Consider the following 14,626-nt stretch of genomic DNA (forward strand, 5'->3'; position numbering starts at 1 on the left):
TGGAGTCGACAGCTCCTGAATGAGACCTATAGGACAAAGAATTTGCCAAAACATTGAATCAAATCTTATACAATAAAGTAATAGTAATATTTTTAGGCCTACCTATGCCTATAGCCAAAACAGAGTCACAAAAGCACCACTCGGTGCAAATAACAAGCTAAGCTTAAACAGCACCATGGACAGCACCACTCGGTGCAAATAACAAGCTAAGCTTAAACAGCACCATGGACAGCACCACTCGGTGCAAATAACAAGCTAAGCTTAAACAGCACCATGGACAGCACCACTCGGTGCAAATAACAAGCTAACCTTAAACAGCACCATGGACAACACCACTCGGTGCAAATAACAAGCTAAGCTTAAACAGCACCATGGACAGCACCACTCGGTGCAAATAACAAGCTAAGCTTAAACAGCACCATGGACAACACCACTCGGTGCAAATAACAAGCTAAGCTTAAACAGCACCATGGACAACACCACTCTGCACATTGCAGACAAGAAAAACATAAAAACAATCTACTCAAGCTCTCTGCATCTCCTTGTTGGGTCTAATAAAGCTGGAGATGGCATTTCGCTGCGGAATGGAATCTCCTCAGCACATATTCCTTCCACTCATTCCTGCATTTCCTTGTGAGGTCATTCTCGAAGGAAAGTTGTATAAGGTGGGCTTTGCAAGGGTGAAGCATGCTCCTTCGGTGATCACTGAAAACATTTTTCAATGTAGAAAAATAGTTCTCACACATGGCAGTGGAGGTTCCAAACTTTAAAGCAGACTTCATCGCTACCATGACACTTAGAAATGCCTCCATGGTCTTGTGGAAGGTGGTCAGAAGAGTTTTGTGTCCATTTACAATCCTCTAAAGGCGTGGACCCATTCATTTGTGTGTGGAGGAACTGTTGGGCAACAGCATAACCGGCATCTACAAGCTCTGTATTGGTCAACTCCAAGAGGGACTTGACTTTGGCTGTATCCAGAAACATGTGCCCTGCTGGATCCAGTGAAGACAGCAATTCCATAAGTATGCTGTTACACTCCCCAAAGCACCCGTTCATCTCTCCAAGTAGTGCATCTACGGCACTCCGTTGTTCAGTCTCCTCTTCATCAAGGTTGTGTCCCGTTCCCGTTAATTCTTCAACCACATAATCTTGTAGATTTTTGTTGGTTGTGCATCTCCTCTTGTTTGGCCCTTGGCCTGTTGCATCAACGCACTGATTCCATAGCTCCAAAAACTTGGAGACCAATAAACACACTGATGATGATCATTTGGGGCTGCTTCTCTGGATGTGGGTGGCTCTGGCCTGTGTGCTTTAGCATGGCTAGCAGCTGCTGCTGAGCTGGGTGGTGGCAAGGAGGCAGGTGGCGGGAATGGGAGGGGGGCTCCGCTAGCTTCACCATCGACAGAGACTAGGCTAGCCGAACTCTGTGGGCTAGCCACATTGCCATGATCGCCATCAATTGTAGCAGTGATTTCAACAAGTGGCGTTTCAGCGCCACTTGTTGCAGCAGATGATGCATTATTTTTAAACCAATTTCTAATATCCATCTTGAAGGTAGCCAGACCTACTGATCACTGAGGCAAATTGTTGTGTTTAACTAACGCTCCACCCACTACTAATTCAAAATGGCGGTCAAAATTGTAAAAAATACACTCATCTAAGTGGGCCAACACCTATTGACGTACCGCCATCTTATTACATTTTAGTGCTAAAATCAAAATGGCTACATACGCTGATTAAGGGACGATGAATACCCTGGATACTGTACATGTACTCATACTTATTAATAGAAAATCCACTAAAATGTATTTTGTCCAACTTAACGGTTGAATATACAGAACATTAAAAGTATAAATGAAAATGGGGAACATTTACCCAAAGAGCAAACACAGCCCTCATCCTTCAGGATTAAAATAAATAGCTGTTATCCACAGAAGCCTTTCCAGTAAGGAAGGCAGTGTATTGGAAATGTTTTGCAAGTCTAGGGCTGTCTCTCAAATTGCACCCTATTCCCTACATAGGGCTCTTATCGAAAAAAGTGCACTATATAGGGAATAGGGTGCCATTTGGGACCAAGTCTAGATGGATGTCAGTATAAACAAGACCTGGGTATACTCCATTTGGATGGCGGCTAAAATTAGCACTGTAATTGGTCCATTTCAGAGTAAATTGAGCTCTGATTCATGGTGTTCATTGATACGTGTGTGTGTGTGTGGTGTGTGTGTGTGTGTGTGTGTTCTTCTTCAAACCCCTCTGTCTTCATCTGACCATTGCAGCTAATACACAGTTAGAGTTTATGGTTACATGACTATGCCAAAAATGTACACAAAAAATAACCAGTGCATTCAATTCTAAGGGCAAACACTGTTGTAAATAACAGCTCAAATGTGGTATTTGGTATTTTATTAGGATCCCCATTAGCTGTTGCAAAAGCAGCAGCTACTCTTCCTGGGGTCCACACAAAACATGAAACATAATACAGAATGACATAATACAGACCATCATTAGACAAGAACAGCTCAAGGACAGAGCTACATACAGTGAGGGAAAAAAGTATTTGATCCCCTGCTGATTTTGTAAGTTTGCCCACTGACAAAGAAATGATCAGTCTATAATTTTAATGGTAGGTTTATTTGAACAGTGAGAGCCAGAATAACAATAAAAAAATCCAGAAAAACGCATGTAAAAAATTTTTGAAATTGATTTGCATTTTAATGAGGGAAATAAGTATTTGACCCCCTCTCAATCAGAAAGATTTCTGGCTCCCAGGTGTCTTTTATACAGGTAACGAGCTGAGATTAGGAGCACACTCTTAAAGGGAGTGCTCCTAATCTCAGTTTGTTACCTGTATAAAAGACACCTGTCCACAGAAGCAATCAATCAATCAGATATCAAACTCTCCACCATGGCCAAGACCTAAAAGCTCTCCAAGGATGTCAGGGACAAGATTGTAGACCTACACAAGGCTGGAATGGGCTACAAGACCATCGCCAAGCAGCTTGGTGAGAAGGTGACAACAGTTGGTGTGATTATTCGCAAATGGAAGAAACACAAAAGAACTGCCAATCTCCCTCGGCCTGGGGCTCCATGCAAGTTCTCACCTCGTGGAGTTGCAATGATCATGAGAACGGTGAGGAACCAGCCCAGAACTACACGGGAGGATCTTGTCAATGATCTCAAGGCAGCTGGGACCATAGTCACCAAGAAAACAATTGGTAACACACTACGCCGTGAAGGACTGAAATCCTGCAGCGCCCGCAAGGTCCCCCTGCTCAAGAAAGCACATATACATGCCCGTCTGAAGTTTGCCAATGAACATCTGAATGATTCAGAGGACAACTGGGTGAAAGTGTTGTGGTCAAATGAGACCAAAATGGAGCTCTTTGACATCAACTCAACTCGCCGTATTTGGAGGAGGAGGAATGCTGCTTATGACCCCAAGAACACCATCCCCACCGTCAAACATGGAGGTGGAAACATTATGCTTTGGGTGTGTTTTTTTTGCTAAGGGGACAGGACAACCTCACCGCATGAAAGAGATGGGGCCATGTACCATCAAATCTTGGGTGAGAACCTCCTTCCCTCAGCCAGGGCATTGAAAATGGGTCGTAGATGGGTATTCCAGCATGACAATGACCCAAAACACACGGCCAAGGCAACAAAGGAGTGGCTCAAGAAGAAGCATATTAAGGTCCTGGAGTGGCCTAGCCAGTCTCTAGACCTTAATCCCATAGAAAATCTGTGGAGGGAGCTGAAGGTTCGAGTTGCCAAACATCAGCCTCGAAACCTTAATGAGAAGATCTGCAAAGAGGAGTGGGACAAAATCCCTCCTGAGATGTGTGCAAACCTGGGGGCCAACTACAAGAAACGACTGACATCTGTGATTGCCAACAAGGGTTTTGCCACCAAGTACTAAGTCATGTTTTGCAGAGGGGTCAAATACTTATTTCCCTCATTAAAATGCAAATAATTTTATAACATTTTTGACATACGTTTTTCTGGATTTTTTTGTTGTTATTCTGTCTCTCACTGTTCAAATAAACCTACCATTAAAATTATAGACTGATCATTTCTTTGTCAGTGGGAAAACGTACAAAATCAGCAGGGGATCAAATACTTTTTTCCCTCACTGTACTTTGTGCATGACACAAGTAATTTTTCCAACAATTGTTTATAGACAGATTATTTCACTTATAATTCACTGTATCACAATTCCAGTGGGTCAGAAGTTTACATACACTACGTTGACTGTGCCTTTAAACAGCTTGCAAAATTCCTGAAAAATTTGTCATGGCTTTAGAAGCTTTTGATAGGCTAATTGACATCACTTGAGTCAATTGGATGTGTACCTGTGGATGTATTTCAAGGCCTACCTTCAAACTCAGTGCCTCTTTGCTTGACATCATGGGGAAATCAAAACAAATCAGCCAAGACCTCAGAAAATAAATTGTAGACCTCCACAAATCTGGTTCATCCAGCAATTTCCAAATGCCTGAAGGTACCACGTTAATCTGTACAAACAATAGTATGCAAGTATAAACACCATGGGACCACGCAGCAGTTATACCGCTCAGGAAGGAAATGTGTTCTGTCTCCTAGAGATGAACGCACTTTGGTGCGAAAAGTGCAAATCAATCCCAGAACAACAGCAAAGGACCTTGTGAAGATGCTGGAGGAAACGGGTAGAAAAGTATCTTTATCCACAGGAAAACAAGTCCTATATCAACATAATCTGAAAGGCCACTCGGCAAGGAAGAAGCCACTGCTCCAAAACCACCATAAAAAAAGACAGACTACGGTTTGCAACTGCACACGGGGACAAAGATCGTACTTTTTGGAGAAATTTGGTCTGATGAAACAAAAATAGAACTGTTGGCCATAATGACCATTGTTATGTTTGGAGGAAAAAGGGGGAGGCTTGCAAGCCAAAGAAAACCATCCCAACCGTGAAGCATGGGGGTTGCAGCATCATGTTGTGGGGGTGCTTTGCTGCAGGAGAGACTGGTGCACTTCACAAAATAGATGGCTTCATGAGGAAGGAAAATTATGTGGATATATTGAAGCAACATCTCAAGACATCAGTCAGGAAGTTAAAGCTTGGTTGCAAATGGGTCTTCCAAATGGACAACTACCCCAAGTATACTTCCACAGTTGTTGCAAAATGGCTTAAGGACAACAAAGTCAAGGTATTGGAGTGGCCATCACAAAGTCCTGACCTCAATCCTATCGAACATTTCTGAGCAGAACTGAAAAAGTGTTTGCGAGCAAGGAGGCCTACAAACCTGACTCAGTTACACCAGCTCTGTCAGGAGGAATGGGACAAAATCCACCCAACTTATTGTGGGAAGCTTGTGGAAGGCTACCCAAAACGTTTGACCCAAGTTAAACAATTTAAAGGCAATGCTACCAAATACTAATTGAGTGTATGTACATTTATGACCCACTGGGAATGTGATGAAAGAAATAAAAGCTGAAATAAATTATTCTCTCTACTATTATTCTGAAATTTCACATTCTTAAAATAAAGTGGTGATCCTAACTGACCTAAGACAGGGATTTTTTACTAGGATTAAATGTCAGGAATTGTGAACAATCAAGTTTAAATGTATTTGGCTATGGTGTATGTAAACTGACTTCTGACGCAGGAAAGGGCTATTTTCAGCCCTTTCCTGCGTGGCTTATCAGAGATAGACATAATATTGAAAAGAGCAGACAAAGCAAGAGTAAATATACACATTCAGCAGTCCATTAATAAATTGGTGTGTGTGTGCTGCGGGGTTGAGGGTACGAACCCATAGGCTTGGCGCTCTCATCCCTTCCATGCTTCTGGGAGGGAGGGTGGACAATGAGCCTGTTGTAGCGGATGTACGCCCTCTGGCAGCTTTCATGGCTGGGATCAGTTCTTTCCTCTTCTGGTGCACAGCTTCAGAATAGTCCTCGTTGAGGAAGATATACGTTCCTCTCAAGTTCTTGGCTCTTTCCAGAACAGCTACCTTGTCCTTGAACCTCAGGAACTTGACCACTATCGGCCTGGGCCTATCACCTGGGCCGGTGGTGGGTTATCCAGGCCTGTGGGCCCGCTCCACCTCAAGCTTCCTGTGGTCCATCTTCAATTTCTCAGAGATCATTTCCCTCACTTTGTCCTCAGACCCCATCCAGGTTTCATGTGGAGATTCTGCAATTCCGTCCACAAGCATGTTGTTTCATCTTGATTGTCCCTCGAGACAGAAATCAGACTGTCATTGTTATCATTGATTCACACACAGAACTGATGTCCTCTCTCAATGACTTACAGATTACTGTAATCTTGCCGTTCTCCTGTTTCAACTCGTCGAGCTGACCCTGGGCGATCTGCAAACAATTCTTCAGGTCCTGGACCTCTCTGGTCAGGTTGTAGAATCCACCAGTGTTTAGACAAAACACTTGAAACTATTTTCTTGTTGTTGTACCAACTACTTATAGGTCTATCTTTATTTGTTTAAAATATCCTTCGGGTGTGATAGAGAGACACCACTGTCCTCAACGGTACTCCCGCCGGCTTTGGTCTTTGTCATGGTAGCTAGCAACGTATGTTAGGCTGTTAGTCCTCGCAGTTCCAGACAGGGCAGGTCACGGGGAAAATTGAAAACAACAAACAGCAGGGATCTAGACGGCCACAAACCCGGGACAATGCATGGTCCCAGCCACAGTGGCTAACTGCATCGCAGGCTGCGTTCAAGAACACCTCGCTATCTTGGCATCCAGCTAGCTAGCAGCTAGGCTAGCTGCGATGCCAAATAGCTTCTCAGACCTGTCCTTGGTTGGCAGGATCACTGGAAAGATACAAGCAGTCCCAGCAACTGATGCTAACTGCGTCGCGGGATCCAACATAAGAAGCTAGGTAGCTACCAAGAACTTTCCAATATATTTTAAACAACAAACCTTCCAAACAAACAAAACCGAGCTCTTCCTCGTTCTGCGTGGAGAGCCAGTAAAGGGGGCTTTACCATTCTTGGGTAGAGGAATGACTTTTGCTTCCCTCCAGGCCTGATGGCACACACTTTCTAGTTGGCTTAGATTAAAGATATGGCAAATAGTGGGTGTAAAACATGTGCTGGTATAATCCATTCTAACGTAATATTGGATTGTGGTGGTAACATCTAGGGTAAAGCTGATTATAGAATATGAGCAGGCCTGATGTTGACAAAAGGTGCATTCATTCAATAAAGTTTTATTGAATACTTATGATGAACTTCAATATGCATTCAAATGGAAGGTTTGTCTTAGAATAGAATAAGAATAGCATATTGAATACCAAATGAAAAAGCACTCAGAATGTAAGTGTAGTATACTGCAAGCCAAAACCTTTCATAAATCTTACACGTCCCTTACTTAAGACTAAAAAAATGTAACACCAGAACAGTGGTGATTTCAGCACCATGGACTGCACACTCAGAGGTAGGCGGTCTACACATCTTGCCTGCCACCCCACAGATTTTAGACATGTTGATGCAGCTTTGTCATATGGCAGACGCACCTCCAGGAAACAAATGTATGTTCAATAAAAATTCAACCGCGTGTCATCGTGAATTTCCCCAGCAAAAGGCCCATGTGCGTCTGTCAACGCTATTGAATTTAGAGGAGAGGTATTAAAATAATGTTTCCACCTGCGCTTGAGTTCAGAAAACATTTGTTTGGGAATACCGTGGGTTTAATAACTAGTCTACCGCATACACTTGGGCCAAGCAATAGGTGTAATTAAAAAGCAACTTTGGCTGTAATGTATATATTAACTAAGACCGTTCCACACGTACTTCACCTCGAGTCTGCCATTAGGAGAACAGTAGCACGAGGGGATATTAAAAGAAAGACAATCCTCTTACTGCGGTTTGTGTCTGTGTGTGCGTGTGTGAGCTAGAACCAGGGAATACTCTCTTTACCAGCTTCACAGGCCGTTGATTTTTATTTTGACCTGACCATCAGCTAGATGAAAGAAGGGTGATGGGTGGTCGGTGTGCAGTCTTTTATCATGGTTGTAGATACAATTGTATTATGTCTAATAGACTGTCTGTAATTGCATCTGTGTTCATGTCAACGTCCCATTTCATATCAAACCAATTTTGCTCTGCATGTGCAATTTAAATGAGGCAGGCCAAAACAGGTTGTAAAAACAACTGGCTAAAACCATTCAATATTGTCCTGTAAAAATGACTAGCTCGCCTAAAGATACAAGCCATAATAAACATAGATCCCATTTTCGGTAAGACATAGCCTGTAAAGCAATAGATTAAGATGACTTTATTGGTCCAACCAAAATTTGACTTCTGCTTTTAACCCAAACCCTCTGAAAGACACACATAGGCATGTTTTTGGAGCAGTACTCACACTGTGCGCCCAGGGAGCTGTTGTTTTGTGCATTGCTCAAGGGCACAACGGCAGGCAATGGCATCTAGGATTTGATAACAGCAACCCCCCGGTTGCCTCACTTTCCGATAGATTTTTCCCATCGGACCCGGGATTCAGACTGGCAACCTAGTTGTTGGCTCGCCTCTCTAACTGCTTGGCCGCCCCTAGCCTAGGCAGTTTCCATTTTTCAAGCTTTCGGCCAAAATGCCATTATTTGTCTGCCGGGAGTCTGTAAATACAAGCAAGGCCCTAAAAATACCCGTTCTTAAATAGAAAGGATTGGCTGAGTATTATCTCCACTACTGTAAACGCAGGCATATAGGCTACGCCACTGCCTAAAAACGCATCGTTGAGCACGAGTAGGGAAGAAAACCACCGCTATATCGTTAGTGCTGCAGTGAGCAGGGCATTCCCCATCTCACCATCTCCCCTTCCCCTGACCTTGCAGAAAAACACGGTTTTGACACAAAACTTGAATTAAGGTTATGCATTTAATTGGGCTATGAGCGAAATGTAAATGAAACAACACAATCATGCCTCGAAATGGAGTAGGCTGATCTTTAACATCGAATGAAATGTGGCTATGACATTTAGTTGACGTGATATTCGTTATAAGATTGATGTAGGCTCATTCTCATTTGACAGGCTTCATAAAAGCAGTGCGTTGGCCTCTATCCTCAAGAAAGGCCTAACCTCCGTTCTAAGGGCCTTCCGTTTATTTAGTTCGTATATTAAAGTGGATACTGTAATGGAACCTTCCAAGCCTCGCTGTGAAATGGCAGTAGGTGATAATATTGCATTCGCGACATTACAATTGTCGCCATGCATCTAGGCTAAATGCAGAGCCTAGACCATAAATGCTGTTATAGTCAAGCAAAATATACCAGGGAAGGTATTTAATCATGATACATATTCACTTATCCGTGCACGAATAGCCTACACCGATTACATCCATACACCTGCTCCTCCCAGCTACCCTAGAACAATCCTTGGACAGCTCCTCTGGGCACAAAAGCGGTTTAGCACAAAGCAAAAACAACTTCATACATAGGATATCGATTTGATATGTGTTAATAAACGCTTTACCTTTTCCTGCGCCCTACTTAGCCGTTTCTGGACGTTTTTGGCGAAAATCCCGGTCTTTATTTCGGCCATGGCTGCTGATACTGCAACGGGATGAGCGTCGCTTCAGTTTAGCACCTAGGACAGAGAAATTATGACGGACTAGGAAGGAGGGGAGGATAAATTCTTAAAGCCACAGTACAAAAATTCACACTCAACCAAACGTCCCAGTTTAGTATAATGATTATTATATGTTCTGGTTTGTATATTACGATTAGTTATAATGTATTTATCATGACAAGATATCAACATGATGCCTAGCTGGACCAGGATATTGTTATCCCGTTTCTGCTTCAAACAGACATACAATGTAGCCAAAAGGCGTAAACTTGCTCCAACCCTGCCCCCACTGTACATGTCGCTTGCTTGTGAACAGCGAAAACACTTCTGGGTTGCGTCAAAGCTTTCGTAGACATGAGCCCGTGTGGATAGTCTTATAATGAAAACATACAGTACATGAATGAGTGGTAGGCCTAAACCCATACCCCTCTGCCTATATGATTAAACACATAGGCACTACTTTCACATTCCGTGCTTTTTAAATCCGAAAAGTCAACGCCAAAAGCTGAAAATACCGTGCTACAATAATAGCCTACATATAATTGCAGTTGCAATTGTAAATGTAGAATGTGTACATCAGATGTGTATGCAGTGATACAGAAGGCATATGATAAGGTAATATTATATTAAACTTATTCTGAATGTAGCATAATAACTTGAATCATTTGTTATTATTAGTTCTATTGGCCCACAATTCCAAGTACTGTAGGTTCCCAATTAAGATTAGTCTAAAACTTGAGCAGTGTGTGTGTGTGTGTGTGTGTGTGTGTGTTGGGGGGAGGCCTGGGGACGGACATGTGCTGCTGATGTGGGATTCCACATCAATCCCTATCCTAGCCCCTACCTAGGTGGTGCATGGTAGCTCCATCTTGCCCTCTGATAAACCAAGTGGAATTGTTTCCATATTTGGACACCTATCCAATCCTTTCAGATATCCACACGTGGTCAGGGACCCCCGCTCCACCCGCTGATCCCTCTGCTTCTGTACCACCAGACTGTAGATTATCGCCAGAGGCTCTGGGTTGCAGGCCGCCGCTGGAGGTTCCGAGCTGCAAGCTGCCGCTGGAGGTTCCCGGGCTGCAGGTCGCCGCTGGAGGTTCCCGGGCTGCAGGCCGCCGCTGGAGGTTCCGGGCTGCAGGCCGCCGCTGGAGGTTCCGGGCTGCAAGCCGCCGCTGGAGGTTCCGGGCTGCAGTCCGCCGCTGGAGACTCCGGGCTGCAGTCCGCCGCTGGAGACTCCGGGCTGCAGGCCGCCGCTGGAGACTCCGGGCTGCAGGCCGCCGCTGGAGACTCCGGGCTGCAGGCCGCCGCTGGAGACGCCGGGCTGCAGGCCACCGCTGGAGGTTCCGAGCTGCAAGCCGCCGCTGGAGGTTCCCGGGCTGCAGGCCGCCGCTGGAGGTTCCCGGGCTGCAGGCCACCGCTGGAGGTTCCGGGCTGCAGGCCGCCGCTGGAGACTCCGGGCTGCAGTCCGCTGCTGGAGACTCCAGGCTGCAGGCCGCCGCTGGAGACGCCGGGCTGCAGGCCACCGCTGGAGGCTCCGGGCTGGGGAGCGTCGCTGGAGGCTCCGGACTGGGGGCGTCGCTGGAGGCTCCGGACTGCAGGCCGCCGCTGGAGGTTCCGGGCTGCAGGCCGCCGCTGGAGGTTCCGGGCTGCAAGCCGCCGCTGGAGGTTCCGGGCTGCAGTCCGCCGCTGGAGACTCCGGGCTGCAGTCCGCTGCTGGAGACTCCAGGCTGCAGGCCGCCGCTGGAGACGCCGGGCTGCAGGCCACCGCTGGAGGCTCCGGGCTGGGGAGCGTCGCTGGAGGCTCCGGACTGGGGAGCGTCGCTGGAGGCTCCGGACTGGGGAGCGTCGCTGGAGGCTCCGGACTGGGGAGCGTCACTGGAGGCTCCGGACTGAAGAGCGTCGCTGGAGGCTCCGGACTGAAGAGCGTCGCTGGAGGCTCCGGACTGGAGAGTGTCTCTGCCGGTTCCGGACTGGGGACCGTCGCTGCAGGCTCCGTGCCATGGATCATCACTACAGGTTCCGCGCCATGGATCATCACTGGAGGCTTCGTGCCATGGACCATCACTGGAGGCTCCGGGCCATGGATCATCACAGGAGGCTTCGTGCCATGGATCATCCCTACAGGCTCCGGGCCATGGATCATCACAGGAGGCTTTGTGCCATGGATCATCCCTACAGGCTCCGGGCCATGGATCATCACTGGAGGCTTCGTGCCATGGATTATCACTACAGACTCCGGGCCATGGATCATCACTGGAGGCTTCGTGCCGTGGATTATCACTGGAGGCTTCAGACCATTGATCATCACTGGAGGCTTCCTACGTGGAGCTGGAACCGGTCTCACCGGACTGGGGAGAGGCACAGGAGACTGGGTGTGCAGAGCAGGCACAGGGTATACTGGGCCGTGGAGGCGCACTGGAGGTCTGGAGCTTAGGGCTGGCACACCCCGTCTTGGCTGGATGGTTATTTGAGCCCAGCAAGGGCGGAGCGCCGGTACAGGACGAACTGGGCTGTGCTGGTGAACGGGGGGTACGATTTTAAAATAGCTTTTCGGTGAAAGCACATTTTGCAATATTCTGAGTACATAGCCCGGCATCACAGGGCTAGCTATTTAGACACCCAGCAAGTTTAGCCTTCACCAAACTCCGATTTACTATTAGAAAAGTTTGATTACCTTTGGTGTTCTTCGTCAGAATGCACTCCCAGGACTGCTACTTCAATAACAAATGTTGGTTTGGATCAAAATAATCCATAGTTATATCCAAATAGCGGCGTTTTGTTCGTGCGTTCAAGACACTATCCGAAGTGTAAATAAGGGTCATGCGCACGACACATTTCGTGACAAAAAAATTCTAAATATTCCATTACCGTACTTCGAAGCATGTCAACCGCTGTTTAAAATAAATTTGTATGCCATTTTTCTCGTAAAAAAGCGATAATATTCCGACCGGGAGTGGTGGTTTTCGTTCAAAGAGAGAGAAAATAAACAATGGAGTCGACTCATGCACGCGCCTCAGTTTCATAGTACTGTGACTGGCCACTATCCAAACGCGCTAATGTTTTTCAGCCAGAGCCTGCAAAGCCACGATTCAGCTTTTTGCCGCCTACTGAGAGCCTATGGGAGCCTTAGAAAATGTCACGTTACAGCAGAGATCCTCTATTTTCGATAAAGAGGCTATAGAAGGCCAAGAAATGGTCAGAGAGGGCACTTCCTGTATGGAATCTTCTCAGGTTTTGGCCTGCCAAATGAGTTCTGTTATACTCACAGACACCATTCAAACAGTTTTAGAAACTTTGGAGTGTTTTCTATCCAAAGCTAATAATTATATGCATATTCTAGTTTCTGGGCAGGAGTAATAATCAGATTAAATCGGGTACGTTTTTTATCCGGCCGTGAAAATACTGCCCCCTAGCCATAACAGGTTAAGTTTCCAATCAATAACCTATACCGTGTGTGTGTGTGTGTGTGTGTGTGTGTGTGTGTGTGTGTGTGTGTGTGTGTGTGTGTGTGTGTGTGTGTGTGTGTGTGTGTGTGTGTGTGTGTGTGTATCGTATGTTATCATTTAGCTTGTTAGTAAATAAATAATCAAATCAATTTGTGTGGTATGGAATGATCAGTGTAGTAGATATAGTTGTTTGACCGAACCTGACTTTTTATCTCTCCATCTCTCGCGTTTTCAGTAGTGTGAGTAGACCAATGGCAGGTATTTTCTTTTATGTTACCGCATGTTCCGATACAACAGTGCTAGTGAAGGAAATGCCGAAAAAGGTTGAACGTGAGACATCATTAGTAAACCCGTTCCCTTGTTAAAGTGGACCCTATTTTACTCGGAAGGGAGATTCCGGTACAATTAGGTCTAGCTTGCACTAGATGATAAGCTAACAAAGGAAGAGTAGCCATTTTCCTTTGTTTACGGTGAAATCCCTCTCTGTGCGGGAATCCCGTTTGATTTCAGCTTTCTGTGATCAGTGACCTTTGGGCGACGGAAGTTCCGCCTTTTCGGGAACCCTGGTGGTAATTAATCCCCAATATTATTATTTAAAAAAAAAATACATTCCATTGAGGCCCAACGTTGTCTCACATTTGGAACAAGTGGTTACTCTTCTGATATCCAGCCAATCACAACTGATTAGATATCGGTGTCTCATTCAATTTAACAAAGGGGTTAAAATTGCCAAACTTACCTTTTCAGGTTAACCATTTGGATAATGTCTAAATCGATTTGTTCCAACCAATGAGACATTTTTCCACATTGACCTAGATACAGCGCTTTCAGGTTAATTTAAGTTTAATTCCCAAATAGCCTATACAGGTTTGATGTATCATTAAAATTGATGAATCAATTCAAGTTGCTTTTGCAAGCTCATTGGAGCCAATTCCCACATTACTGACCTAGTATTGTTGGAAGTCCCACCTTTGCTGGAATCCTGTGTGGTTTCAGCTTTCAGGGAGAAGTGACCCCTGGTGGTGACATATCGCCAGTAATTGTTTGGGGAAAAAATCATGTAAAACCACCTGTCTTCTCACACCTATTACAATGGGGTAAACTGTATGATATTCAATCAATCTCAACTGATTGGATATCATGTTTCATTCAATTTAAAATGGCCAAACTTACCTTTTCAGGTTGATCAGTTGGATAATATCCAAACTGATTTGTTCCAACCAGTGAAGGATTTTAAACCTTTCCACATTAACCTAGATACAGCAACACTTTCAAGCTAATTAAAGTTGAATTCCCAAATAGCCTACATAGGTTTGATTTCTCATTCAAATTGATTAATCGATTAAATTTGCTTTTGCAAGTTCATTAATAGCCCAACTCCCAAAAACAAGGGCGAGCAACTTGATGCCCTTCAAGCAGTTTTGAATGACCACTCAAAGCAATAATGTTCTATTCCAAAAGCTGCAGACAAAAGACGATCAGCTAATGAACACAATGAACAAGTACCCAGGTGACAACGTTGGAAAAAGTGACCTCTAAGCAAGCGGAGGACATCTCATCATTGAATCTCTCGCTCCGCACTCGAGACCTCTCCCTGCAAACCATAACAGATA

At 45.2% G+C, this 14,626-nt stretch overlaps 1 protein-coding gene across 9 annotated transcripts in view; it reads right to left on the reverse strand.

The window, feature by feature from the left end:
- The window catches only part of amph (amphiphysin), a 132,944-nt gene extending 123,334 nt beyond the window's left edge, over positions 1-9,610 (reverse strand). For 8 of the 9 annotated variants that reach the window (XM_014139120.2, XM_014139127.2, XM_045693800.1 and 5 more), the window contains exon 1: positions 9,472-9,596. In XM_014139120.2, the coding sequence (XP_013994595.1) occupies positions 9,472-9,540 (69 nt within the window). In that variant the 5' untranslated portion in view covers positions 9,541-9,596. Of the gene's footprint in view, positions 1-9,471 lie in introns of all 9 variants that reach the window. The other variant, XM_014139119.2, reaches the window with a different exon arrangement.
- Between the last annotated feature and the right edge of the window lie 5,016 nt (positions 9,611-14,626).

This window comes from Salmo salar, chromosome ssa14, assembly GCF_905237065.1.
Source record: "Salmo salar chromosome ssa14, Ssal_v3.1, whole genome shotgun sequence".
Taxonomy (NCBI): Eukaryota; Metazoa; Chordata; class Actinopteri; order Salmoniformes; family Salmonidae; genus Salmo; species Salmo salar.